This window comes from Ailuropoda melanoleuca, chromosome X (genome assembly GCF_002007445.2).
Source record: "Ailuropoda melanoleuca isolate Jingjing chromosome X, ASM200744v2, whole genome shotgun sequence".
Taxonomy (NCBI): domain Eukaryota; kingdom Metazoa; phylum Chordata; class Mammalia; order Carnivora; family Ursidae; genus Ailuropoda; species Ailuropoda melanoleuca.
The window spans coordinates 92219491-92246336 of record NC_048238.1 but is presented as its reverse complement, the minus strand read 5'-3'; the positions used below and the strand labels follow the sequence as shown (position 1 = coordinate 92246336).

Below are 26846 nucleotides of genomic sequence, written 5' to 3'. Positions count from 1 at the left end.
CTGGGAGCCTGCTTCTTCCTCTCCCACTCCCCCTGCTTGTGTTCCCTCTGTCGCTGGCTGTCTCTCTCTTTGTCAAATAAATAAATAAAATCTTTAAAAAAAATTCCATAGTATTTCAGGAAAAGAATCGCTAACCTAAAACCTTCTTGTTGAGGTCTTACTTAAGTTTGGGGTATTTAATAATTGAATATATATATATATATATATATATATATATATATATGAATCTTAGTTTTATACGGTATAAAGTTCACTGCATCATGTCCTGTTAATTCTTTGTTAATTCTTTATTATTATCTTTAAGAATTACTATCTAAAGAATCTTAATTCTTTATTCTACAGCTCCTTGGATTCATTTACTTAAAATGGTAGTACATTTATTAAAAAGTAATAATTCTGTTTTTCAGCTGTATTTTGGGAACGTTGCAATGAATTACAGGACATTGAGAAAATTATGGCTCAGATTGAACGTGGAGAAGCAAGAATTCAACGAAGGATCAGTATCAAGAAAGCCCTGGATGCCAAAGTATTATATTTCATAATTTTCAAATCATTATTAGATTGTTCTAATTGACATGGTGATTAGCTTTGACTTATTGAACATTTAGTTAAAATCACAATTTTGTTTCAATTTACAGATTGCAAGATACAAGGCTCCATTTCATCAATTGCGTATTCAGTATGGAACCAGCAAAGGAAAGAACTATACTGAGGAAGAAGACAGATTCTTGATTTGTATGTTGCACAAAATGGGCTTTGATAGAGAAAACGTATATGAAGAATTAAGACAGTGTGTACGGAATGCTCCTCAGTTTAGATTTGACTGGTTTATCAAGTCTAGAACTGCCATGGTATGTATTCTTTTCTTACTTATTTCCTTCAACTTTTTATCTTGAAAAATTTCAAATATCATATATTCTTCATTAGATTCTCTGATTGTTAACATTTTACCCTCTACCCAGATATGCACTTGTACATACATACATAGAATCTATATATACATATAGAATCTATATTTTGTATTAAGAAATACAGGAACATATCTATATTCAGAAAGACATATCTATATCTGATATTAAAAAATAAACATATCTAGATTTTTGAGTTTATTGAAAGTAAGTTGCCGACATCAAGAGTGTTATCTCTAAATACTTAAGCAATTATCTCCTTAAAATAAGGACCTTTTCCAATATAACCACAATACCTTTTTCCTACCTGAAAATGTTAACATTGATTCAGTAATGTCATGTAGTATGCAGTCTATGTACAAAATTGTCCAGTTGTTCCCAAAGTGTCTCTCAGCTCTTTTTTTAAGTTGATGATCCAGGCAAAGTTCACATATTGCATTTGGTTGTGGCAAGAATGTGACATGAGTGATGTGTACTACTTATCACATCACATCAGGAGGCACATTGACCTAGGTTGTCCCACTCTTGGTGGTGCCAAGTTTGATCACTTGGTTAATCTGATAACCATCAGAGCTGTCCACTTTAAAGGTACCTTTCCCCATTTGTAATAAGGCAGGTGATACTTGAGACTGTGTGAATAACTTAAGGATTTATTTTTAATGAGAAGGAATTGTTGCCTAAGTTGAATCTTTAAAAGAATATGATGCGACAGAGAATAATTAAGTAGAAGAGATATTTTAGCTTCATGCAATTTACTTCATACTTTCTAATGTGAATTGTGTTCCTGTTAAATTCTACTGCTGCTTGACAGTGTTCAAATTGATATTGAACACTTTTTTTAAATTCAACACATTTTTAATGTTAGCATTGTCAGTCTTTTGTCAGGTAAGGTAATTAAGACAAAAATAGATTTATATAGCCTAAAAATTATTAAAAGCACCAGAAACTAACAATTCAGACAACGGACATTTTTTTTTAGAGAGGGAGAGAGAGAGGTGGGAGAAGAGCGAGGCAGAGGGACAGGGAGAGAGAGAATCTTAAGCAGACTACACTTCCAGTGCAGAACCTGATGCGGGGCTTGATCTCACAACCCTGAGATCATGACCTGAACTAAAATCAAGAGTCAGATGCTTAACTGTCTGAGCCACCCAGGTGCCCCCAAACAATGGACATTTTTAAGTAGTTGCTTTCTATCATAAATGTTTTCTTGACCTAACATGTAAATAGGGGTGTGAAATAATTCTTAATATTTTGTTTGATTCATTTTATATTTTCACTTCAAGCTGAAAAAAAAGAAAAATCTTGAGTTGCTATATTGAAGGCACTAATTTTCCAGATGCATTATAAGATCAAATATTTCTTAAAACTTTAACATAAATTCAGCGTATTCTTGGACTGTTAGAATGTGCCTGTCAAGTTTATGGAATACATAATGCTGGAGAGCTAGCAAATACTTTTGATCAAGCCAGGATTCAAAAGGAACTAGAGATATTGGAATGATGGACAGGTTGAATCTTACAACATGACATTTAATAAGGATAAATTTAAAGTGCTATGCTTACACAAAAGAATATGAAGAGGTGTATATGTTAATAAGATATAGTAGGGAAGAATTGAATTAAAAATAGAAAAGATAAGAATTAATCTGTAGCATGAAAGGCTGAGGTTTGAGGTAGAAAAGATTTGTTTGACAGGGCTCTTTGGATCATTGAAATAGATTATTGAAGAACAATGTAAATAGCTTTTCTATTAGCTTTGAAAATGAGATTCTATTTTGACTGTCTGAAGACTTTGGCAGTGAGCTAGTTGGCCTTTTAAGGTGTCTTCTAGCTCAGTGCATCAATGACCTTGTTTAGCAGAGAACTCCTTTCAAAAGCCATGAATTTAAAAATTTTAGCCATGTGTGTAATTATCTAATGTAGAGCAGCAACAACAGCTTGTAAAAGACAAATGCCGACCTGCATTTGTCAGTGAATCATGTTTTAAATCATAAATGCCCTTTTATATGATAGAACATTTGCTGAATTTTGAGTATTATTTCAGTGATACCGTACTAATTTCTTAAAAGGTTGAGAGTTTAATGCTGTTTCTGTTTCTAGAATCATTAAACTAAAGCAGAGGATGAAACAGATTCAAAAGTGCAAGAAAAACCTTATATTATTTGTAATAAGAACATGGCTGTAGGACTACATAACCTTATTTTATTTTCTAAAAAAAAACCCCGGTGTATTCTTATCAACCACTAGATGTCTCTGAACTCCCTTGTAAAGATTCTTATTTTCCTCCATCTTCTTTCTACAAAGCATTTACTTCTTTCTTTACCGAGAGATGTAAATCTCCAATGTATGTTTTCCAAAGAGCAGATATTAACTAATTACGTGATTGCAAAGTGAAACCATCATTTTGTCTGTTAATAATGAAGATACCTCTTCTGGGAGGTGGAATTTATGATTTCTAAAGAATCTTCAAGGACATATAATAGTTTATTTAATATTTAAATATTTTAATCCAAAGTTTTTTGTTAGTTAGCTTTTCTATCATATTGTTTTTATTTCCCTCCTAGTTAATGGATAATTTTTGCTTATATTTCTGGATTTAGAGTATAGGTAATATATTTTAGAACATGCATATAGTTAGACTGTCTTTTTGGAATATTTCATGGCATTATCAATTGTTAGGGAATTAAAGGAATGGATTATTAATAATTCTAGGTGATCTCTTTGTCCCCTTATTTTATTATATTTTATTTTTAATTTTTTAATAATAATATTTTATTATATTGTTAGTCACCATACAGTACACCCCTAGTTTTTGATGTAAAGTTCCATGATTCATTAGTTGCGTATAACACCCAGCGCACCATGCAATACGTGCCTTCCTTAATACCCATCACCAGCCCATCCCATTCCCCCACACCGAAGCCCTCAGTTTCTTGCCCCCTTATTTTAAATAATTGTTCTGTATAGTGAATCACGTGCACAGTCTAGGAAGAGGAACTTCCTCTTGAAAAAGGCAGTTGTGTTTTCCAAAGTTAATTTGTTTCATTAAAAATCCTATCTTAGAACTACAAAGGATGTAATTTGATTCATTATGTGAGTGTGTCACTGTGTTCAAATTAAAATCGTATTAATGGGTAAACTTTAAACTTAGCTTACTAAAGAAGCTATCTTTAAAAAAACATAGTTTTGCTTAAAGGTGACTCTTCTTTCCCAGAGACACCAATAAATAGTGTGAAATACTTAGGAAAAAAGTGAAAATCTTGGTAGTTATATTTTATTCAGACATCTCAAAGTACTGAATTCATGGCTTCTGACTTAACTAACAGTCTTAAAGTGCTTAAAGGCATGAACCTCAACTTCTAAATATGCCTCACTTTGAAAGCCTTCAGCTAAAGTATGAAGATTTCTTTGAGGCTCTTCTCCATTTGAAAATGCTGGCTATACAAAAGAGAAAATGAGTTTTAGTTCTATTTCTATGTGCTAAAAAGATTGTGATATTTTTCTCTGAGAACTTGTGTGGTCTTTAAGTAAGTAATCAGTCGCTATTGAACTACATAAACAAGTAGGAAGGATATGATCCGTTTAGATTTTTCAGCTCAGAGCATGTGAATTGCCTTACCATTTTCCTGCTAAGAAAAATATCTTATAATGGGGTCTTAGTCTTAGGACATTCAAAGATGATCAGAATTAAAAGGACCTTTACCAAGTGACTATAAGAGGAAATGATAATACTCTGTGTTTATATAGTATCCTTTATGTAATACTTACCAATCTGTTTACTAACTAATATTAGCTCATTAATTTTTTTGCCATTCCTTTTAGGGACTGAGTTTCAGGGTATTATCTCCAGTTAGTGACAGACTTAATGTGACTGGGAGATTTGAAAAGAATCTGAGAGATCCAAAAGATCTAGCACATTATTTGAAGTTTACTGGAAAGGACATGTGGAAAATACCCAAAGTTTAATCAGTAATTCCTTAGACCTGCTTAGGTCCTTTTAAGGACTTATAGGAGAACAGGCAGAATTTAACTCTCTGAGATAAAGAACATTTCTTGATATGATCATTTATTGCATCCTTTGCAGGGTTGCTTTGACTGTTAATTTTAGTCAAAAAGCATTCTTGCCTTTTAGCTTCTGAGGAGTGTTTTTCTTTCCTCTCTCAAGCAGCTGTGTGCACATTGCCTGTAGCTATGTCCTTGGAGTTGAATCAAAGTATTAGTAATGAATTGTTTACAATTACCCTTCCTTAGGTAGTTCAGTGAATTTTTCTGAAGGCATCACAGAGAAAGAATCATACACTGTTGTATACAATGTAATGAAAATTCCATGTTATTACTGTTGGTTTTCAAATCACAACTTTATTATTAATGAAAGTTTTCCTTATTTAAAATTAAGACAATGACATTCCTCATTAGAATTGTAGGAGAAAAATACTTTTTAGAAAATATTGCTATAGCTTTTTATTAGCTTCTTTTTTTATAGATTTATCAGTGATAGTAAATGTTAATTAGGTTATTAGTTTGGCACACGATATTTTATAAATTATCTGTCCAATTAGAGAGGATTTTTTTAATAGATACTTTAAAAAAATGAAAGTTGAATTAAAAAATTTCCAACTTATTCTGTAGTGGCAATAACTCCTTTGTTGCTTATGCAGCGTAGTCTAGGAAATTTCATACAGAATGCTGCTTGTGACTTTTTATTTTATATATTAGTACTTAATTGTGTGATGTTAGCCAATATTGATATCTTAGAACATTACAATGAAATGTGAAAATATGAATTAATACACTATTGTTAAAATTGGTAAACTGTAAAATATATTGATGGGTTCTTCTTGATTATAGTATTATTAAAACACGAAAAACAAAATATATTTATGCTCATAGGGGTAATGTTCCTCATGCATCTAAAAGACTAAAGTGTTCCTTTTCAGCCTTAATTTTAAAAAAGGTTCTATACAGAGGCATGTACAGGAGAGGTAGTGCTTAACTTTGCCTTGAGGGTTAGGTTAGAGGAATGGTTTCCCAGAAGAGGTCCTTTTTGGATCCGAGTCTTGAAAAACTAGGAGTTGGCCATGGGACTACATTCCAGGTTGTGGAAACAGCATATGCAAGGGTATAAACAAGCACAGCATATTCAGAAATTTCAAGTAGTTTAGCATGGTACGGTGTGAGTAGGGAAGTATTGGGAGACGAGGAAAGAGATGGAAGACAAATTATGAAGGGCCTTGTCTGCTGTACAGAAGTCTTCCGTCATTAGTCCATAGGAAATGGGGGGCGTTGTTGAAAGACTTTAATAGGGCAGTGACAATTATCAGATTTACATTTTAGAAATGCTGTTCTGTGGAAGTGGGCAAATGTCTACCTCAGTTACCACACAGGCTGATAATTCCCAAATTTATATCTCTGTCTTTCCTCTGTTCCTCCTTTTTTTTCCCTCCCCTTGGCTAATGTATCACCATCTGCCCCAGAGTCTTTTTTTTTAAACTGCTGCTCTCTTAACCTTCAAGTACAATTGGTTATATCTAAAGGGACCAGCATAGCACCTTGCACAAAGTAGGCATTCAGTGAATAAATGAGCGTGGAACTTTTGTACTTCAGTTGGCTTCTATCTCATAAACTCCTACAGTTGGATCAGACTTAGAAAGTAAAGAAATATAGCAATGAGTTTGAGTTCTTTTCTTTTTGTCTACCTTTTTCTAACAATAAATTTTATTTGGCTGTCATCCCTGAAGCTTTTATTTTTTCCTAAGTTTGAATAGCCTGTTATAAATATCATGTGTTTTATTAGCAACTATAGTGTTGGGTTTAAGACTGAACTGTTCTAACAATCTGAAATACGATAAATGCACTAACAAGAGTCCATTTTATGTATTTTTACTTATGTATTATCTTGCAAAGAGGTGGCAATAACATTTTATAAATAATGATATGTAAGTGGCAGCAGTTAACTAAAAGTATCATAATGTTTGATACTTGTTTGAGAAATATAAGATATATTTATTGGAATATTAACTCCCATTTAACTGCCAGTATGCTTGGGTGCTGAGAGCTAACATAGAATGCTGTTGCTGGGGCACCTGGGTGGCGCAGTTGTTAAGCGTCTGCCTTCGGCTCAGGGCGTGATCCTGGCGTTGTGGGATCGAGCCCCACATCAGGCTCCTCCGCTATGAGCCTGCTTCTTCCTCTCCCACTCCCCCTGCTTGTGTTCCCTCTCTCGCTGGCTGTCTCTATCTCTGTCAAATAAATAAATAAAATCTTAAAAAAAAAGAATGCTGTTGCTTTTTTAAAGTATGATAGAGGTTCAAAAGTGACAAAGAACCTGGAAAATATACCATAGAATGTACAGTTGAAAGTATTGATTCTGTAAGTGAAGTATACGGAATTAATAAAAGAGCAAAGGAAAAAAACACCCATTTTATTTTAGTAAGAACTGTAGAAGAAAATTCTGACTTTATAAAACTACAAATTTAGAGGTGCGAATGTGGAGTGCAATTTATTTATTTATTTTTTTGCCCTTGTTCATTCACCTGCTTTTGACTTTGAACTATAACAGGCACAGACTTCTGTCATTCAGACTTAGGTAGGCTTAGTGTCTAGGATTTTAGTACATAGGAAATGTAATGTGGAGCCTCTTTAATCTCTTTCAATAAGTCACTTCAAGTCTACTGATGCTTTCTGTGCCTTTTGAATTGATGCTTTGAAGCTGAGTATTGGGGCAAAGGATATTTGAACTTGGTGCCTGGTATGATTGATATTCACTGCATAGTAAGAGGCAGTGCTGCTCATTGCAGACATTTCATCATTTATTAAATAAAGGTGGAGATACATATCCTAGTATTCAAAAGTTGAAACTTGGGTCACTTTGCATTGAATGAACTCATAAACCGTTAGAAAGGTGTAGAAAACCGAGGCAGCATAATTTGTTTAAAGTAAATCTAAAGACTATAGTTTAAAACGGGGTTTGCCGGGGCGCCTGGGTGGCACAGCGGTTAAGCGTCTGCCTTCGGCTCAGGGCGTGATCCCGGCGTTATGGGATCGAGCCCCACATCAGGCTCTTCCTCTATGAGCCTGCTTCTTCCTTTCCCACTCCCCCTGCTTGTGTCCCCTCTCTCGCTGGCTGTCTCTATCTCTGTCAAATAAAGAAATTAAAAAAAAAATCTTTAAAACAGGGTTTGCCAAACTACAGCTCCCCATCCCGACCTGTTTTTCTAAGGCCTGTAAGCCAAGAATTTTTACATTTTCAAATGGTTAGAAGAAAATTAAAAAGGTATTTTGTAACGTGAAAATGATTCAAAATTCAAATTTTAATATCTGTAAGTAAGGTTTTATGGGAACACAGCCACACACATTCATTTATGTATTGTCTACAGCTGCCCTTATGCTACAGTGGCAGAGCTGAGTAGTTGTGACTGACTGTGTGGTCTGGAAAGCCAAAAATATGTACTATCTGGCTCTTCACAGAAAAGATGTGTGTTCTGGTTAAAAGACTGTGTCAGAAAGGTGGAAAGGAAAGAAAGAAATTATATAACCAATGGTATATATAAGTGCTATACAGTCCTTTAAGAAAAGTGTTAAATGAAGGATGGGTAAAGGGAGAGGCTCTTTAGCCTAAAAGAGAGGTATTTGGGAGGTCTAGTGGTGGTGTGGTGGAGGCATGAGAGCTGCCTTGTAATATTTGAAGGATTGTCAGAAGAGGGAATCAGCTTGTACTTTGTGACTACAAAAATTAGACCTACAACCCATTGTGGGAAGTATAAGGCAGCATTGCATTAGGGAACATTTTTAACTTGTCCAAAGGTAGAATAGACAACCTTGGGAGGGAGTCTATTGGTAGTCCTGTTGTTGGAAGAATTCACACAGGCCAGACAACTAACTAGCAAGGACCTAGTAGAATGGATTCGGCATCAACTTAAATGATTTTTAAAGATCCTTTCTAATCTTGAGAGTCTGTGATTTTATGAACTCACACTATTGAGAGTCTGTATCAAGGGAAGATTTCCTAGTACAAAATACACCTTTGATTACATCACCACTTCTGCTCAAAACTCCATTAATGAGATCCTTTTGGCAGCTAAATTAAGTAAAATTCCAAAGTTCTTTGCTGTTAGTGTCTAGGTTCTTTGTCCTTTGATCCAAACTTAGCTTTATCTGTCACTCTTATCCTGGACAGCATCTCCCAAATAGGTTTTGACCAAATGTTGTTTTAGGATATGCATATCTGTGATCTGCAGAACACAGGTTCTGTGTTCTAATAGATTTGGGAAACGCTGATATTGATTCTTGCCCTTGATGCTTCCAATCTACTTTAGAGTACTAAAAGCTCTGAGAAGTCCTGCCCTGAAGAAATTTGTTTAACTTTTTAAAAATCCAGTATCTCCCACACATGATGAACACAATACTTTTATTTTCTTGCCACAGATACTAACACCAGTTTTCCATTTGTCATTTTCTTTTTATTTTTTTTGAAGATTTATTTATTTATTTTAGAGAGAATGAGAGGGAGAGAGTGTGGGGGAAGGAGGAGCAGAGGGGGAGGGAGAGGTAGAGAATCTCAAGCAGACTCCATGCTGAGCACAGAGCCCGATGCAGGGCTTGAACTCATAACCGTGAGATCATAAGCCGAAATCAAGAGTCGGATGCTCAACTGACTGAGCCACCCAGGCTTCCCTCCATTTGTCATTTTCTTATTCTCTTTGGTTTTTTAATTGTTTTTGCATCCTCTCTCTTCTTCTTGTGTGCTATTTTTCTCCCTCCAACTTCAATCCTAAATCCAGTGTTGGGAAGTGGTAAAAGAGATAATTAGACCACAGAACTGAGGAAATAGATTGAGACCACATGAAACATTCCCTGTAACCCCAGGAACATAAGAATGTAAAGAGGTGCAAGAATTTAGGAGAATATGGATGTGAAAGAAGAAATCATATAAGATAAGGTGCTTTTGATATGAAACTTTTTGTAGTCAGTTATTCAAAAAGCAAATCACCATTTTATTGGTAATCTGGCCTTTCACCTTGTAATTTCTAGTTTTAGCTAGTGTTCTGTTTATGATACCATCTGTTTAGTTAGGCAGTGCTTAAGCATGTGAATGAAAAATGGGGTTGGTATCTGTAGAGAAAGTGACATTACCTATGCTGGAAGGTAACATCCACACTCTTCCATTCCTTGGTGCCTTTCTCTTGAGAGGGTATTTTTCTGTGTCTGGAGTAGTTAGTGACATGTTAATAGGAACGAAGGTAAGAACTTATTATACAGTCTATTTATAATTATTTGGAGATGTTCTACTTCCCTGCATATTGAGATAGTCTCAAAAGCATTAGTTTTTTCCCTGAATCACCCATATGAACCATGAACATTTATCTAAAGATATCTGCAGTCACTGGCAACTATTCCTTATTGAGAATAATAACAGCCAGAGGGTATAGCTTAATGATTCAAGAATCAGCTTCACATAAAGACTCTGTCTAGTCTCCCTAGAAACCAACAATCAAATCTCATCAGGGTCAACTTAGCCCTTTTTGTAATAGATAAATTGAATAACATGCTGTTTAATTTGTATGTGTGTTATTGAATGAAGCTATGAAGAATATTGTCTGCATATTAAAGATACCACTATTGTTTTGGTAAGTAAGGATGTTATTTTTCCTAAATTATTTAACCTTGGGTAATTGGGGATGCAGAAGAAATTTTAATGTAGCAGGATTTTGTAAGGTTATTTTTAATAAATAGTAATATTTTTAAAACATTAAGGAGGATTTGTTTTTCTGGATAGACTGTTAGTTTTCTGCCTCCTTTGGGTTTGAATTTTTAGAAAGTAGAAAATGCTTGAATAGTTGATAATCTTTCTATATGTATCATTTCCTATGTTGTATGTCATTTTTCTGGCTTGTATTTGGAAAGTTAAAGCTGTATTAAAAAGCCATTTGCCGGGGCGCCTGGGTGGCACAGCGGTTAAGCGTCTGCCTTCGGCTCAGGGCGTGATCCCGGCGTTATGGGATTCGAGCCCCACATCAGGCTCCTCTGCTATGAGCCTGCTTCTTCCTCTCCCACTCCCCCTGCTTGTGTTCCCTCTCTCACTGGCTGTCTCTATCTCTGTCAAATAAGTAAATAAAATCTTTGAAGAAAAAAAAAAAGCCATTTGCCATTTCTTAAAAGCATTATAGGTTGCCCAGGACCTAAATATTCATTGCAGAAAATTTGGAAAATACTGTCTAGTATGAAAATGAAAATAGAAGTTAGTGTTGGACCTACTTTCAGAGATAGCTGCTGCTGACCACTTGTAATGCAGTAGTTACTATTCTCTCAGCTGTTTTTCTGTATACATACATACAGTAAGATGTGTCTGTGTATTTCATTTTCTTTTTGTAAAAGATTTTATTTGAGAGAGAGAGTGAGAGGGAGCGCACACACGAGTGGGGGGAGGAGCAGAGGGAGAGGTAGAAGCAGACTCCCCACTGAGCAGGGAGCCCAACACAGGGCTCGATCCTGATCCCCGGACTCTGGGATCTTTTTTTTTTTTTTTTTAAAGATTTTATTTATGCGACAGAGATAGAGACAGCCAGCGAGAGAGGGAACACAAGCAGGGGGAGTGGGAGAGGAAGAAGCAGGCTCATAGCAGAGGAGCCTGATGTGGGGCTCGATCCCATAACGCCGGGATCACGCCCTGAGCCGAAGGCAGACGCTTAACCGCTGTGCCACCCAGGCGCCCCTGGACTCTGGGATCTTGACCTGAGCCAAAGGCAGCTGCTTAACTGACTGAGCACCCAGGTACCCCTCCATTTTCAAATGATCAAAAATTTAGTTCTCAGTATTTCCCTGCTAAAAATAATACTTCTCCAAACATTCTTTTGTAAATTTTTGTATACATCTCTTATTTCCTTACATTAAGTTTCTAGGAGTGAAATTGTTAGTTCAAAAGAGGAAATTTTTAGATGCTTTGTTGATATTCCCAAACTGCTTTCTAGAAAGGTATAGTGTATTTTTTTTAAGATTTTATTTTTAAGTAACCTCCACACTGAACGTGGGGCTCAAACCCACAGCCTGACATCAAGAGTTGCATGCTCCACCAACTGAGCCAGCCGGGTGCCCCGAAAGGTGTAGTTATTAGTCTGCTTGAGATGCCATAACAGAATACCACAAATGGGGTGGCTTAAACAGAAGTCTTTCACAATTTTGGAGACTGGAAGTTCAATATCGCAGTGCTAGCAGGGTTGGTTTCTGGTGAGATCTTTCTCTCTGGCTTGTAGATGGTGCCTTCTCACTGTGTTCTCACATGGCCCTTTCTCTGTATGAGTGTAGAGAGAAGTATCTCTGGGTGTCTCCTCCTCCTCTTATAAGAACACCAGTCCTGTTGGATTTACAGCCCCACCCTTACAACCTCATTTAACATTAATTACCTCCTTAAAGGTTTTACCTTCAAACATAGTCACATTGTTGTGGGGGTGTTAAGCTTCAGCATATGAACTGGGGGGGGGGATAAAATGCAGTCTGTAACAGGCAGTAACATTGGCATCCCATCATCAGTGAATCAGAGTTCCCATATCCCCATCTTATTGCCAACACTGGATCTGTACACCACATACACGTGCATGCACATATCACTGGCAATTTGATAAAGATGGCATTGTTTTACTTTGCATTTCTTTGACCATTAGTTTCAGTGAAAAATTTTTAAATATTCGGGTGTTTTAATTTTTTGTGAGTTTTCTATTCTCATACCTTGGCCATATTTTTGTTGGGGTTCTTAATTACCAATAAACATGCATTTTCATTTGTGTGTTTAGCTATTTTGTATGTATAATTTTTGCTTATACAGAAAAAGAATACAGGAATACTTTAAAATGTTATTTATCTATGATTTACCTTAAAAACAGCTGACTATACAGGGTTAATATGTATGAGTACCTATATTAATGAATCATATGTTTAATGCTCACCATACATTCATAAAAACCATTTATAATTTGGTTGTATTGATTTGCTGGCAGTGAAATATAGGTAGTGGCAAGGTTAATGCAAAATCTTTTCAGCTATTGTTTCCTGAGATACACTCCTCAGAACTCTAATCCTGCAAGACATCCTGTGAGAAGAAATTTCTGCTGGTTGAATAGCTTTCGGAACTGCTTGCATTCTACATCTCCCACCGTGCTTGACGTGCTCGTCAGGAACTTGAATCTCTGAGAAGCCCAGGAATAAAGAAATCTGTTTGACATTTGTAACCTGAATACTTCCAAAACTTATTTTGGCAATAGGACGTCCCCCCCTTTTTTTTGTTTATGTGATTTTCTTACCTTTTAATTTTGAAATGATTCACAGGAAGTTATAAAGATATGGATAGGAAGGTCCCATTCACCCTTCACCAAGTTTTAACCAATGGTAACATCTTGTATAACTATAGTACAGGGTCACAATCAGGAAATCCATATTAGTACAATCCATAGAGCTTATTCGGATTTCATTTATTATACATGCACTCGTGTGTGTGTGTGTGTGTGTGTGTGGTTCAGTGCAGTTTTATCACATGTAGGTTTGTGTAATCACCACAAGACTCCCTTATGCTAGCTCTTTATAGTTGCATGCACTCTCCCACCTTTGCTAGCTCCTGGCCACCATTGATAAGTGCTGTATTCCTAAACTTTTGTCATTTCAAGAATGTTCTATAAATGGAATAATATGATATATAACCTTTTGAGATTGGCGGTTTTCACTCAGCATAATTCACTTCAGGTTCATCCAGGTTGTTGTGTGTACCAATAGTTATTTCCTTTCTATTGCTGAGTAACATTTCATGGTATGGATAGACCACCATTTGTTTACCCATTCACCCACTGAATGACATTTATCCCCCCATCTTTTTGGTGGAATCTATTAATATCCTGTATGAATACCGTTCTGAAGTACACCAACTTTAGAAATTCTATACTACAGAAACGATACCATTAAATAATTACTACTTTTTAAAGATTGTGCCTCAGTTGGAGAAATTAAAAGTCTTTTATTATTTGGTTTAGGAATTCCAGAGACGCTGTAATACTCTGATTTCATTGATTGAGAAAGAAAATATGGAAATTGAGGAAAGAGAAAGAGCAGAAAAGAAGAAACGGGCAACTAAAACTCCAATGGTAAAATTTTCAGCATTTTCCTAACTTTTAGGTAGATCTCATTTTTTTTACATAATTAAAATGCCTATATTATGTTTAATGCCACATGATACCTATTATAAAAACTGTTTTTATGAAGTGCTAATTTGTTTTTGACAGAAAAAGGGTACGCTACAACTGCATTCCCTGTTTGTTTGTAGAACATATGGTTAGGAAATCCCTAGTAACAGGGCTCAGTATTTAAAAAAATGCCTCATGACTTTAAGCAGAAGTATAATGCAAGTAAAGTCCTTTGAATTGAGACTCTGGTTGTCGTGGGGGAGTAGGAGAGGGGTGGGGTGGGATGGGATGGGCTGAGGTTGAAACTGGGAGTTCTGATTTGATCAAATAAGTTTTCTGATCTTTGTGGAACTATGAGTACAAATGAGAACTTTGAGCAGACAGCAAAGCTTTACTTGGTTTACTTGGTAATAAATTAACTGTTGAATAATAAGATGACTTGATTTTAATCTAGTCAGGTTGCCTTGTATAGCTACAATTTAAAATATTCTTTAATAGATCATATTATTTGAGTGCGGTTAAGTAAACTACAATATTTCACCAAGTTTAGGATGCTTCCTATTGTAAGACACAGCACTATTTTATGTTATCACTAAGTGAAACTGCTGCCAAGTAACTAATTTGTCATCAATTGTAAGATGCATCCTGATTTCGGAGATGCTAAAGTGAAAAAGAAATGAGCATCATAGAATATATGAAATATGATATTTTAATATCTATCATATGGTTTTAAAAATAATACATTCATAAATAGCATTTTGCCCAGAAAACTTTAAGTATTAAGTAGTTCTTTAAGATGAGAGTACATTTATAGTACCATGTGTAAGTAGACATTTGCTGACTATTTTTGATGGGTATTTTATGTCTTTTCTTAAAAAAAAATCTTTGAAGGTTATTTTACATTGGGTTATATATTTTGTTGGGCTATATAGAACGTTAACTGTGAGTATAACATTTAAGTGAATATTCATGTTAAAATTTTTTTTTAATGCATTTACATCCTAGATTTAACATTGTTGGGCCATTTAAAAATGTGCATATTGGAGCAGAACATTAAATCTGTTTCCATTTTAGTCACAGAAAAGAAAAGCAGAGTCAGCTACTGAGAGCTCTGGAAAGAAGGATGTCAAGAAGGTGAAATCCTAAAGCCTAGAAATAAAGTTTTAAATGGGAAACTGCTATTTTCTTGTTCCCATCTTCAAATGCTAATTGCCAGTTCCAGTGTATTCATGGTACTCTAAGAAAAATCTCTTTGGTTTTGATTTCTTGCATATTTTATATATTTTACAATGCTTTCTACCTGAAATGTGTAGCTTTATATTTTATGCATTCTAGTATTTTTGTGTACTGTATTTTGTGCATTTCATGTCTTCATCAAAATCCTCTCAGTCCTTGTTCTTTTGAAGCTTGTGCTGAGGTTTTAGCTTTTCTATGTTTTATATGCCGCTGCTTTGAAAGAGAACCTAGATTCTATAGCTGTATTATTGTTGTTTCATACTTTAAATTTATATGGCTGTGGAAAAATGAATTAAAATGATTTGAGGAGAAAGACTTTTTCACTTCTTTGTTGCTTTCTTTTCTATTGAGTATGGGCTTGTATGTGTTACTGCATACTGTGATTAGCATAATAATTGTTTCTTTTGAGGTCATCTAAATATTTTTTTTCCTAAAGGAATAAAGGGTGAGAACAGAAAAATATTAAAAACTAATATTTGATACTGTGCTTGCTGTCAGTATGCGTTACATTTAAATTATTCTCTAAATATTCAAGTGGGAAAATATAATAAAGAAATGTCTATAAGAAATTTAATTATTTCCTGTGTTTTGTGCAGTAGAAAAATAGTTGTGTTTATTGAATTGTATTGTTCACTACTATGTATTTGGTTGAAAGTTAAAGCTTTGCTTGCTGACTTGTGCGTGGTTTTCTGTTCCATAGAGCCAGTTCAGAAGAGTCTGGATATAACATGTAGATTTATTAACAACTGAGTTAAGAGTATGAAATAAGTGCTATGCATGTAGAAGAAGGGGGTCTGGCTTCTATAGGAATACAGTTATGCTCGGATAACAAGCAATCTCAAAGTGTCAGAGGTTTTATACACCAAGAGTTTATTTCTTGATCACACTACAGATTCCACGCAGGTCAGAAGGATATGAGAATGGGAGGGGACCTGTTCCACACAGTCACCCGAGGTTCCAGGCTGACTGAGGTCCAATGTTTTGTATTGTCGCTGTACCATCTGGGACATGTGGCCTTTTCAGCTGCTGTTGTAGGAGAAAGGCTGAAGAATCTCATATAGGTTCTTCATTACCTAGATCCAGAAGTGACACATGTCCCATCCATTTATATTTCATCGTCCCAAAGTAGTCACATGGTCCTGTGTATGTGAAAGACGGCTGGCAAATGTAGGGGAATAAGTGGAATGTTTTACATTACTGCCTCTGCCACAGGGCCTGTTGGCTCAGAAAAGAACCTGTGTCTCTCACATGGAACTGTAGGCATGTGATTAATCAGAATTGAGGTCAGGTTATAAGGGAACAGGGAAAACAGATTGGAATCTAGTATGAAACACATAGTAAATAAGCAAGTTGGGAATGCAGGACAGTGATTTTAGTTATCAAAACAAGGTTTGGATCACTGAGGAGTTGCTCCCTCACCCTACCAAAATCCTTTGGATTTCCTATCTGATTCTGTCACTGGCAAAACTTGGGTAGCTGTGAAATTCACACCCTCAGTCTTCTCATGGGGTTCTGAAACCTAGGAATGGATCTAGAATAACAATCCACTGTCTGCTAGACTCTTCCAAGTCATCATTCATTGTCTAGATTTCATATTTCTTACTGCCATGCTCCTGATTGGACTCCTTTTACTGTTTCTACTCTTAGGACTTAGAGTCTTGTACTCTGTTGGAAATTGGGGTGAAATTGAGGGGCTATTAAGTGATGAAGTCAGGATATTAGATCAGGGGACCAAGAAATACCCAAATCTGTCCTTGACTTTACTACCCTTTCTGTAAGGTCCACAAAGAGGTGAAGGTAAGCAAAGTAATACTTCAGTAGCTGGTGCTTTGGCTCCAAACTTCAATCCAGAGCTCTTAAGCCCAAAATAAAATCTTGGAATTCTCTACTCATTGAGATTTAAATGCTATAGTTACCTGGGCTAGAGAAAATGATACCTGAGAGGGTTTTAATAAAACCCTAAAGTTTTGTGTACTGAAAAACAGTGAGGGTCTTGGACTCTGATCAATCAGTTCAGCATTTCTTTTCTTAGGAATTAAGATGCAGGGTGGGAGCAGGTACAATTAGGATCTTTAAACTTCTTTCATGGAAATTTAACAATCTCTGCTTGTTCATTTTCTGTTAACCCAGAGGGGTTAATAGCTAAGCTGTATGTGACTATCTGCTTTAGGGGAGGAAATCTACAGGTAAGTTCTTCCAGCCTTTTCATGGGGCCATTTTCCTGATCCATATCATGGCTCTTATGAGACTTTCTTGGACCAAAGAGAAAGGAAATTCAGCTCTCCAAGATGTTCAATGAATACCTCTGGTGCCATCCTCAGAAACTTGTGAAACGGTTTTATCCAGGACATTGATGTAAAAACCACACTATATTTAGTGAAAAATTCACTACCTACTCTATTTCTCATTTTAGATTATGTACAGCATTGTTGTTGAACAGAGCCTACCAAGGAGGCCCATACACTAAACACCAGATGATAGCATAGTCCAAATAATACGATGTTGGGGATACAAAATGCCCCGAGTCTGTATTTGAAACCTGTCTTATTGTTAATTTTCCACAGAGAAATTAAGGTATGATAGACTATTTAAAAGTCCTGAGAAAGAAATCCCATTTCAAACAAGGGGCTGAGACTGATGGGGTAGTAGCCCTAGACCTGGCTGCCCTGTTGGGGAGAAAGAGCAGGACATTCAGTTTACCAGCTGCTTGGGGGCCAGAGGAAGCAGAAACGTGTGTTTTCATGAATACAATCTTATAAATGTACAATGATCCAGCCCACCGGCAGAAATGGTCCAGTCGATTGTATGGGAATCTGACCCTACCTGATTCCTTATTTGCAGAATGTGCAAGGACGGAAGTGAGTAGAAGAACAGGGACCCTGAGTGTTTTCTTCACTCAAGACCTCTGTAGAAGACAAGAGGTGAATAGGTTTCCCAATAATCCTCCCACAGAGGCACTTGGAAAGCATCTATCTTGATCCATTGGGTACTCAGGCTCTAATTCCCTTAGAATCAAAAGAAGGTGGTGAGCTCAGTAATCTCATTTGCATAATAGCCATTTGTATCTCAGTCTTTACTGCACAGCTCCTTTTTCTGCTGGCTCCATGGCCTATGAGTGGTTATGCTATATGGAAAACCTGGGTACTTGTTGCATTTCACAATTCTCCTATGAAATATGCCCCCAGATTTGGTTCATTGTCTGAGACCTCCCTGTTAAGAGAAGTTATTGCAGCTATCTTAGTTGCTGGGTATTCAGTTTGAAAAGCCTGTACTCAACTGGTGGAACTATCTATTGTCACCAAAATAAAATGCTATTATTTCCCAATTACTGACAAAGGTCCCTGCTGTGGTCTATTGTTCCTCCTCTATGGTGCAGTAGCCAATGCAGCCAGCTATTTCAGATTCCTGTGCAAGTTTCAAGGCCCATGATAGTGCTGGTGTCCACATTGCTTTCTCTCTAGCTGTTCTTATCAACTCCTGAAATCCTCAAGTTGTCATCAAATTTCAAACTTCCATCAGTATTCTATTCCATGTCTCCTTCATATAGTCTGCCTAAGCTATCCTCCCCAATTGACAAGGGGTAAGATTTTCATGTGGTTCAAATACATGTAACTAATGCTATTTGTCATGTCCCCTATCCCTCAGGCTTATCATTTCTGTGTGCTCTAGCTGATTTCTAATTGCCAGTATCTCTTTGTCTAGGGGCTTTGTCTGAGGACTTTATCAGAGGCCTTGGAAGACTTTTCTACCCTTTGTATGATAGGTTGGTAGAGCTAGAGGGTTAAAACCTCTGAGTGGCTCTCAACCAAAAACTAATTTGGGTTGGTATATAAGTACCCAAACACTCTCACCCCTTGAATAAGGTCTCTCTTAGGTATGTGAACTATAGGGTTCCCCAGAGTTTACTCGTGGAATTGAGCTCCAGTCACTCAAAGTAGTAGCTGTGTTGATGACATACTTTTTATTGACTTTTTTCTTTCCCTGTATCACTTAATTCCCCTGTGGGTATTTTCTGGGATCAACTCCTAAATAATACTACTTGCATGAGAATCTTATCCCAGGGTCTGCTTCTGAGGAAACCCAAATTAAGACACTCACCTTGTATACATAGTTCTTCTTAGCCCTTACTTATTTCATTAAAACGTACAGTGTTTAGGAGAGTAATGACTGGACAGTATTATCATTAATCTGTTCTTAGAAGGTCTACTCCTATGTGGACACTTAGTAGGTGATATGATTGCATCTGGGATATTCTGCCCTGGCACAAATGCTGGGTTCTGATTTCTCTCCGTAAACAAAGGAAACTTTCTCATATAACCAACAGTTTATGGCATTGGGAATTATTATTAGGCAGAGGTTAAAGGGTTCCCAAGATTTTGGTAAGGCCAAAGCTAGTGCCCAGGCTGTGGTCTCTGGAAGTGTTCTCCGTGCTGGTTAGTGCCTCTTTCCTGTAGCAGTGGTCCATTTAGATAACTGGGCCAAGTGTTGGCCTTTCTCCCTGTACTGTGGCATATAGCCATTACAACAGCCTGGTGATACCAGGCTTTTTCATCTGTTGGCCTAGTGACCTGATGATTTGTCCATTTCCTGATACATTACTTTCCCACTGGGGAGACTTTCATCTAAGCCATTGTAGTCAGATTCAAGCTGTGTATTTCCATTGTCTTTTCAACCTTGTCTTCATATTGCCAAGACATGCTTGGTTAATTTCTCATCTTCTTCCCATGAGATGAGTATTAGAATTTGTCCATATAGGACTACCAAATTTTGTGGTCTATTTTTGAGGACCTTCATTTACCCATGGAAGGTTGATGGTGAGTGCCATGTATGTGCAGTTGTCTACCTCCCATCATGAATACAGTTTTGAGCTAATATATCTCCTTTAATGGTAGAGACCAAATCTTGTTTATTATATCTAAGATAGTAAAGATCTTTGCATAAGGTCTTATCTTTTCTAGAATATTTGGTATGTGACCATCATCATCATCATCAATTGGTATGGATACCTTATTCAGTTCTCTCCTAGAATCAACTATAAGCCTCCAAATGCCATTTAGTTTTTGTACTGGCCATATGAGAACATTGCCAAAATACAATAACTTACTCATTTTCTTCTGATCACCAAGAGTATTCCATCTACTGTTTCTCAGTATGTGTTAGCTATATCGTTCACAGGTAGATGGTCTCCCTTACCTTCATGAGGGATGATTGCAATTAGGTTTGGGTATATCTTTGTAGGTATGTCCTTTTTTCTTTCATATGTCTATCCTGGTTTCTAAGATCTCAAGCTTTATTCTTTTTCTTCACTTCCTAATTCTTCCCTAGCTTGCCTCCCATCACAACTAAAGCTCAAAGTATCTCCTGGTTAAGAGCTTTAAAATATCCTGTAATCATTCTATCTGCTGACCAAGGGCCTTCCACCATTTCCAGGCCAACCCATTTCTCAAAGCCAAGGCATTCTGGGTATGGGCATTACTTAATATCTTTTTGACTTTTTTTCTTTCATTATATTTTCCTCTCTACCTCAAAAAGTCTACTTTCCCTGTGCAGCAAAGGCCTTAATTCCTTTCTTATTAGTGAACTCTACCTGCAGTGATTGTATCCACGCTCTGAAGCCTCTGAAATCCACAACCGTGATTAGACATTTGACCAGTACTCACTGAAGATAACTGATCTGGAAAGCCACTGCAAGGAATGTATTTTCTCCTGGTTAGGCCTTGCAAATTGTAAGGGCTATTTCTCTTACTCTATCCCTTTATCTTCTTTCCACATATTTATAGATTAGGATTTAGATATTGCCCAAATTAGAGACAACATGAGAACATATGGTGGAGAAGGGACTCAGAAAACTTTGGAGAAGGCATATGACACCCCAGAATTTCATCTTGCCATCATTGTCTCTTTATCCCTGGATACAGGTTAAAACAAAATTTAGAGAATTTAGAGTTTGGGCCTTCCATCTAGTTGGCCATGTGACCGTTTAGATCTAACAATCCAATAGGCCAAAAATGCTTATTTTAGGAAGACTTAGGTCATGTTGTGGACCTTGCTGCTCCTGCAATTTGAAGTCTACCCTAGCCCCCAAAATGAATATTTGCACCAATACTGGCACCTACCTGTTACACATGGAGATTATATTCTGGGCCTACAGAAGCAGTGCTTCAAGTTGGAGGACTGAACCTCAGTCCCTCGTGAGACTTTGCTCTCCAAATGTCGGTTCCTGGGGCACATACTTGGTTTGTCTGCTGAGATCATGTCAATGTTAGGGGTGGAGGTGAGATGTAAGCACTATTAAGGGATGTAATTATGATGGTAATAGACCAGGGGACTCAGGAATACTTAAATTCTGCCTTGACCTTACCATCTCTGTGTGTTCCACAAGGGATGTATGTACATAAAAGAGTGGTGAAAGAAAGCAAAGTAGCATTTTATTAACTGGGACTTTGGTTCCAAATCCCAGTTTAGTATGCTACTGAGTTGGGCTTGAGCACAAGGAGGTTTAGGGTAGAGGCTGCCTGGAACTCAGAACCAAAGCAAGATGAATAGTTTAACATTTCCTTTAAGCCAAAATCAAATCTCAAAATTTGCCATTCCAATGAGAATAAAACCTCACAACTACCAACTCCAGAGGGAATGAATCCAGAAAGAGGTTTTCTATCCATACGGGATTGTTTAGATTCCCAAGGTTCTACCCATTTAGAAACTCTGCTTCAAAAAGTGTTTGGGAATCTTACCCATCAGTTCAGCACTCCTCCACTACTTCTGTAGGAAGGTAGGGAGAGGACCACAGAGGAGCTCTGAACCCATTCTCCTGGAAGCCAATATGGACACTATGCTAACTCTTCTTCAATGCTCAGCTTCTGTAGCCAGGTCAAGTCCTACAGTTTGTGGTTGTTGCATGTTGATACAGGGCTAGAACATTGACTAATACAAAAGGTATCACAAGAGGTACCATTATAGAACACAAACTTGGTAACTTTTAACGAGAATCATATCACCTATGTGGGATTTCTTATCATCTATCATATTTTGTGGCTATTGGTAAGACAAAGTTTATCAGTGAACAATAGTTTATCATACAACAGTGTCACAGTATTTTGAGTCTTCTCTTCTGGGAGATGGTAACAGTAGCCAGTCATGATAGTAGGAGAAAAAGTGATGCTTTTCATATGCAATATAAATGCACATTTACTGCTAAAATCTGAATATGCATGGACTATATTTTTAAAACGTCTGTTTTTATTTTGTAATTTTTTAAAAAAAGAATGTAAACTATGAATAATTTGCATGCCATAATTTTCCTCACGTGGAGATCTTCCACAGTGCTAGGTAGGTCCTGGAGCATAGCAAGCTGCACTGCCCAAGACTTATAGAACCGTAACTAGTGATAGTATCTCCCAGAATGCAGAGTTTGGACTTAATATGTTGAAGGAAATATTTGGAATTTTATTCAGAATTGTCAGCTTCGGCCTTTGAAGACAACTAATCTTGGTTTGGTTTGGTTTTATTTAGGTTCTGTTTGAGTTAAATTTTATTGCATAATAAACCACTCTAAAACTTGGTGGCCTAAAACAACCATTTATTTTTATTTTTATTTTTTAAGTAATCTCCATGCCCAACATGGGGCCCAAGCTCCAAACAACCCCAAGATCAAGGGTTGCATGCTGTACCAACTGAGCCAACCAGGTGCCCCAAGACAACCATTTATTTAACTTGCAATTCTGCGGGTTGGCAATTTGGGTTGGGCTCAGATAGGCAGTTCTTTTGTCTTGACCGGGCTCACTCATGTGTCTTTGGTCAATTTTTGATCAGTTAGGTGACACTGGTTGTGGTGGTTGACTGATTGTTGGCTTGGTCAATGGGGGTAACTCAGCCACATATCTCATCATCCGGTGAGTTAGCTTGGGCTTCTTCACATGGTAGCTTGGCAGGGTTCCAATAGAAATAGCAAAACTTGGAAGGTCTCTTGAGACCCAGGCTTAGAGTTCACACAACTTCTACTAGATTCCATTGGTCAAAGCAAATCATAAGGCCTGAGCAGATTCCAGGGATAGAGAAATTGATTCCACTTCTAGATGGGAGATACTGCAAAGTTATATTGCAAAAGGCCTGGATACAAGATGGCTGTGGAGGGGAATCTATTACAGGCTCTTTCTGTTGAGGTGTCCTGATTAATAGTTAGTGTGTGACTTACAGTCTTCTAGTAGTATCCCAAATTATAACATTTGAGTCCCCATGTGCATAGCTCAGTGGAAAGTCCAAAGTCTATCACTTACAGCCTTCCTTCCTGATATGTTTGTGAAGGGTGCAAAAATATTTTATTTTTGACTGCTATTTTGAACTAGTAGTCTTTTTGTCTACAGCCATACCACCCTGAACACGCCCGATCTCGTCTGATCTCAGAAGCTAAGCAGGGTCGGGCCTGGTTAGTACTTGAACTAGTAGTCTTTTTGATCTAACAGTTTGGATCCCCTATTTTGGTTCCAAGAATATTTGGATTCCCTGTTTCTGAATATAAGCATTTATATCATAATTATGCTAACAGAGACTGCTAATTGCTTCCCAATACACATTTTCTACTTCTTGCTTAGTAATAAGAACAACTATTTTCAGTTTTCCCACACTGTCACTTGGCTAAAAGACTACATTATCCAGCTTCCTTTGTAGCGAGATATGACCATGTACTAAGTTTTGGCCAATGCGATGTAAAGAGAAGTGACATTGCAACTTCTGGAAAGTGTCCTGAAAAGCAGAAGTTTTCTTCATCCTTTCTTCTTTCCTCCTGGTTGGGATGTGGACTTATGGCTGGAGTTCAAGCAACCATTTTGAATTATATGGATGCACATCAAGGATGGTGTAGCAACTGGATAGAAGGAGCCTGGGTCCCTGATGACCACAGAACTGCCTTCCAGCCCTGGGGTGCCCGCACTTCCAGACTTCTTTATCTTGAGAGAGAAATAGTTTTCCATCTGTTTAAGCCACTGTCTTAAATTTTGTTATTAGTATATGGAACTCTATCCTCATACCCCAGTATTGATGACTTTTTATTGAGCAAATTTTTGCTGAAACAAATTCCCGTAAGCCAACCAAAGTCCTTGATGAATTTTCTAAATTGTAAGATAAGCCATTTCCATTTTTTCCCATTTGTACTTTTATTCTACTGAACATATTTTCATTGGGATTGGTTTCATCTTAACTTTATAGTAAGGATTTGCCTTATCAGTAAATTATTTTTCATAGTAAAATTTACTTGGCAGTGTGAATTTTTGATTTGTGGACATGATTTTCATCAAGGTCTAGTTTCCCTGAGTCAGATTTTACAGATCTAAAGTTTTTAAGAATGTGTGATTTTTCTGTAAAATTATAGCCAATAACAAATTTTATCATGTGCAGTTAACCACTTTTCATGTTTTTTTATGGTGGTTATTTCCATCAAGTCTACATTTTCTCAGGTTAGTTTTCAGAGTTGCCAATGTTACAAATGACATGTAGTTTTTAGTTTTTTGTTTCTAATAAATTTTACTATGTGCATTTTTGGACATCGACCATTTTATTTGTGTTGTTCTACCTGTTATATATTTTTTTAAAGATTTTATTTATTTATTTATTTATTTAAGAGGTAGATAGAAAGACAGCGTGTGGGGGGAGGAGCAGAAGGAGAGGGACAAGCAGACTCCATGCTGAGCGCAGAGCCTGATGCACGGGACGCTTAATCAACTGTGCCACTCTGGCACCCCTCTACCTGCTATATTTTTATGACTTGGAAATTGATACTGATTTCTTGGTGATTCCATAAGGAAATTGTGAGCAACTTCCCTTAGATGTTCCAGAATTTTCCCATTCTTCAGACTGGATCTATGCTATTGCACATCCATACTTATGGATATAAGTGATTTGTTTCTGGCAATCTCCTTTGGTGCAAATCCTCCTAAGTCAAAGTTGCAATTACCATTACTTTAAATGGAAGAAAATGTCATACATTCCTGAGCTCCCAAATTGACACCAATTTTGTTAAAACACCACCAAATTTCCATTAAAATGGACTCAAGTGGTTTAATAAGTAATGTTACGTATCATAATACAACCTAATTAGGCAGTTTCTCCTACTATAATTATAGCTATTTACCTGTTTTCCTTAAACTCTTTGCAGCTATTGTATGCTTAACATGTAAAACTCTGTTCCACCCTCCAATCATCAGTATGATACTGAAAGTTTATGTCCTTCAACCTTTAATGCAACACACACACCTACAACAATAAAGACAAAATAAATCAGTTGAAAGAATACATTTTAGGGGCGTGTCAATGACCTTCAGCTGAAGTCACCAGGAACACACCTGTAGATGAACAAGTTGGATTTATTGCTTGTTGCAGGGAGAGAAAATACAAACCATGGGGAACCATGGGTCTGTCAGTGAAAGGATAGTAGAAAGAATCTATTATGGGATTTGAGCTTTGGTTAGGTGATTAAGGGAGGGTCTAAGGAAATGAGGGTTCCTTCTAGATTGGATGCTGTCAGAGATTAGGGATGATTCTATAACTGGGTTTCTCAATAAAATCTTATCTATAGAGAGGATGTGCTAGAGACCGGGTAAAGCTATATTTGGTAAAGAAGTAGCCATTATTAATTTTAGACAAGGGGGGATGGTGTTTGGTAGTTTGCTGGGGGTACAGTGACCTTGACTTTGCGCTTAAGACGAAATTACAAAGTGTCTTTGTTTCATCTCACATGCTCTTGTTCTCAGAGTAACATTTTTTGGAGTTGATATGTGAAATTGCTAATGTCTAGTAGGAGAATAACATGACTTAGCTGTGACCATCAGACCAGGTTTTGGATTTAAGGAGTTTTTTTTTCTTTCTCAGGCACCACACTTCAGGTTGTCATTGCTATAAACTAGTAAAACAAGAGTACTCTGAGAAGACAACTTAATGCAATGTGTGTCAGCTCTATAACTGGGAAGATCAGCATGCAGTGTCTTTCCTCTCATGGGGTCAGTTACTATCAAGGTGTCAAATCCCTATTTATACATTCAAAGAAATTTCTTGTAAGTTGAAGTAGAGGTATTAAACTTGCAAAGTTGAGTTTTTCTAACACGATTGGCTCCACTCTAGGTGGAGGAAAGAGCAAAATACAGAACAAGAATATTCTTGGGGTCAGAATGGCAAGGTCAAAATAGGCAGTGAGAGCAAAATGTTCTGTGTGTCTGGGAATGCCCCCAAGGTCCTGTATGTTTGTCCAGGTTCAGGGCTGGTCCTGCTTCTCCTCTCTTGGCCCTGGGTCTGAACCCAGACAAGCCCTATCAAGGCTGAAGACTTCCACCTTGGCTACCCTAAGCTGTTTGCTTCAGGACAGGCTTTCATGCCACTTTTACTGCCACTGAAGTTGGCAAGGTTTTTGATCCCTTGATTGCTTCTGTTGTCATTGCTGTGCTGGACTGTGCATTGTCACTTGTTATGACTGAATTGGTGGGTCTAGGGCAGAACACTCCCATTCATATCACTTCCTAGCCCCTTACTGAGATCCCACCCAGGCCACCACT

General features: G+C 37.0%; 1 protein-coding gene across 7 annotated transcripts in view; it reads left to right on the top strand.

The window, feature by feature from the left end:
* SMARCA1 (SWI/SNF related, matrix associated, actin dependent regulator of chromatin, subfamily a, member 1) overlaps positions 1 to 26846 on the top strand; it is a 426620-nt gene that overhangs the window by 52321 nt on the left and 347453 nt on the right. For 2 of the 7 annotated variants that reach the window (XM_034649950.1, XM_034649949.1), the window contains 4 exons: positions 408 to 526; positions 639 to 851; positions 13921 to 14031; positions 15145 to 15875. In XM_034649950.1, coding sequence (XP_034505841.1) covers positions 408 to 526; positions 639 to 851; positions 13921 to 14031; positions 15145 to 15216 — 515 coding nt within the window. In that variant the 3' untranslated portion in view covers positions 15217 to 15875. Of the gene's footprint in view, positions 1 to 407; positions 527 to 638; positions 852 to 13920; positions 14063 to 15075; positions 15876 to 26846 lie in introns of those variants that run through there. The other 5 variants (XM_034649955.1, XM_034649951.1, XM_034649953.1 and 2 more) reach the window with 4 other exon arrangements.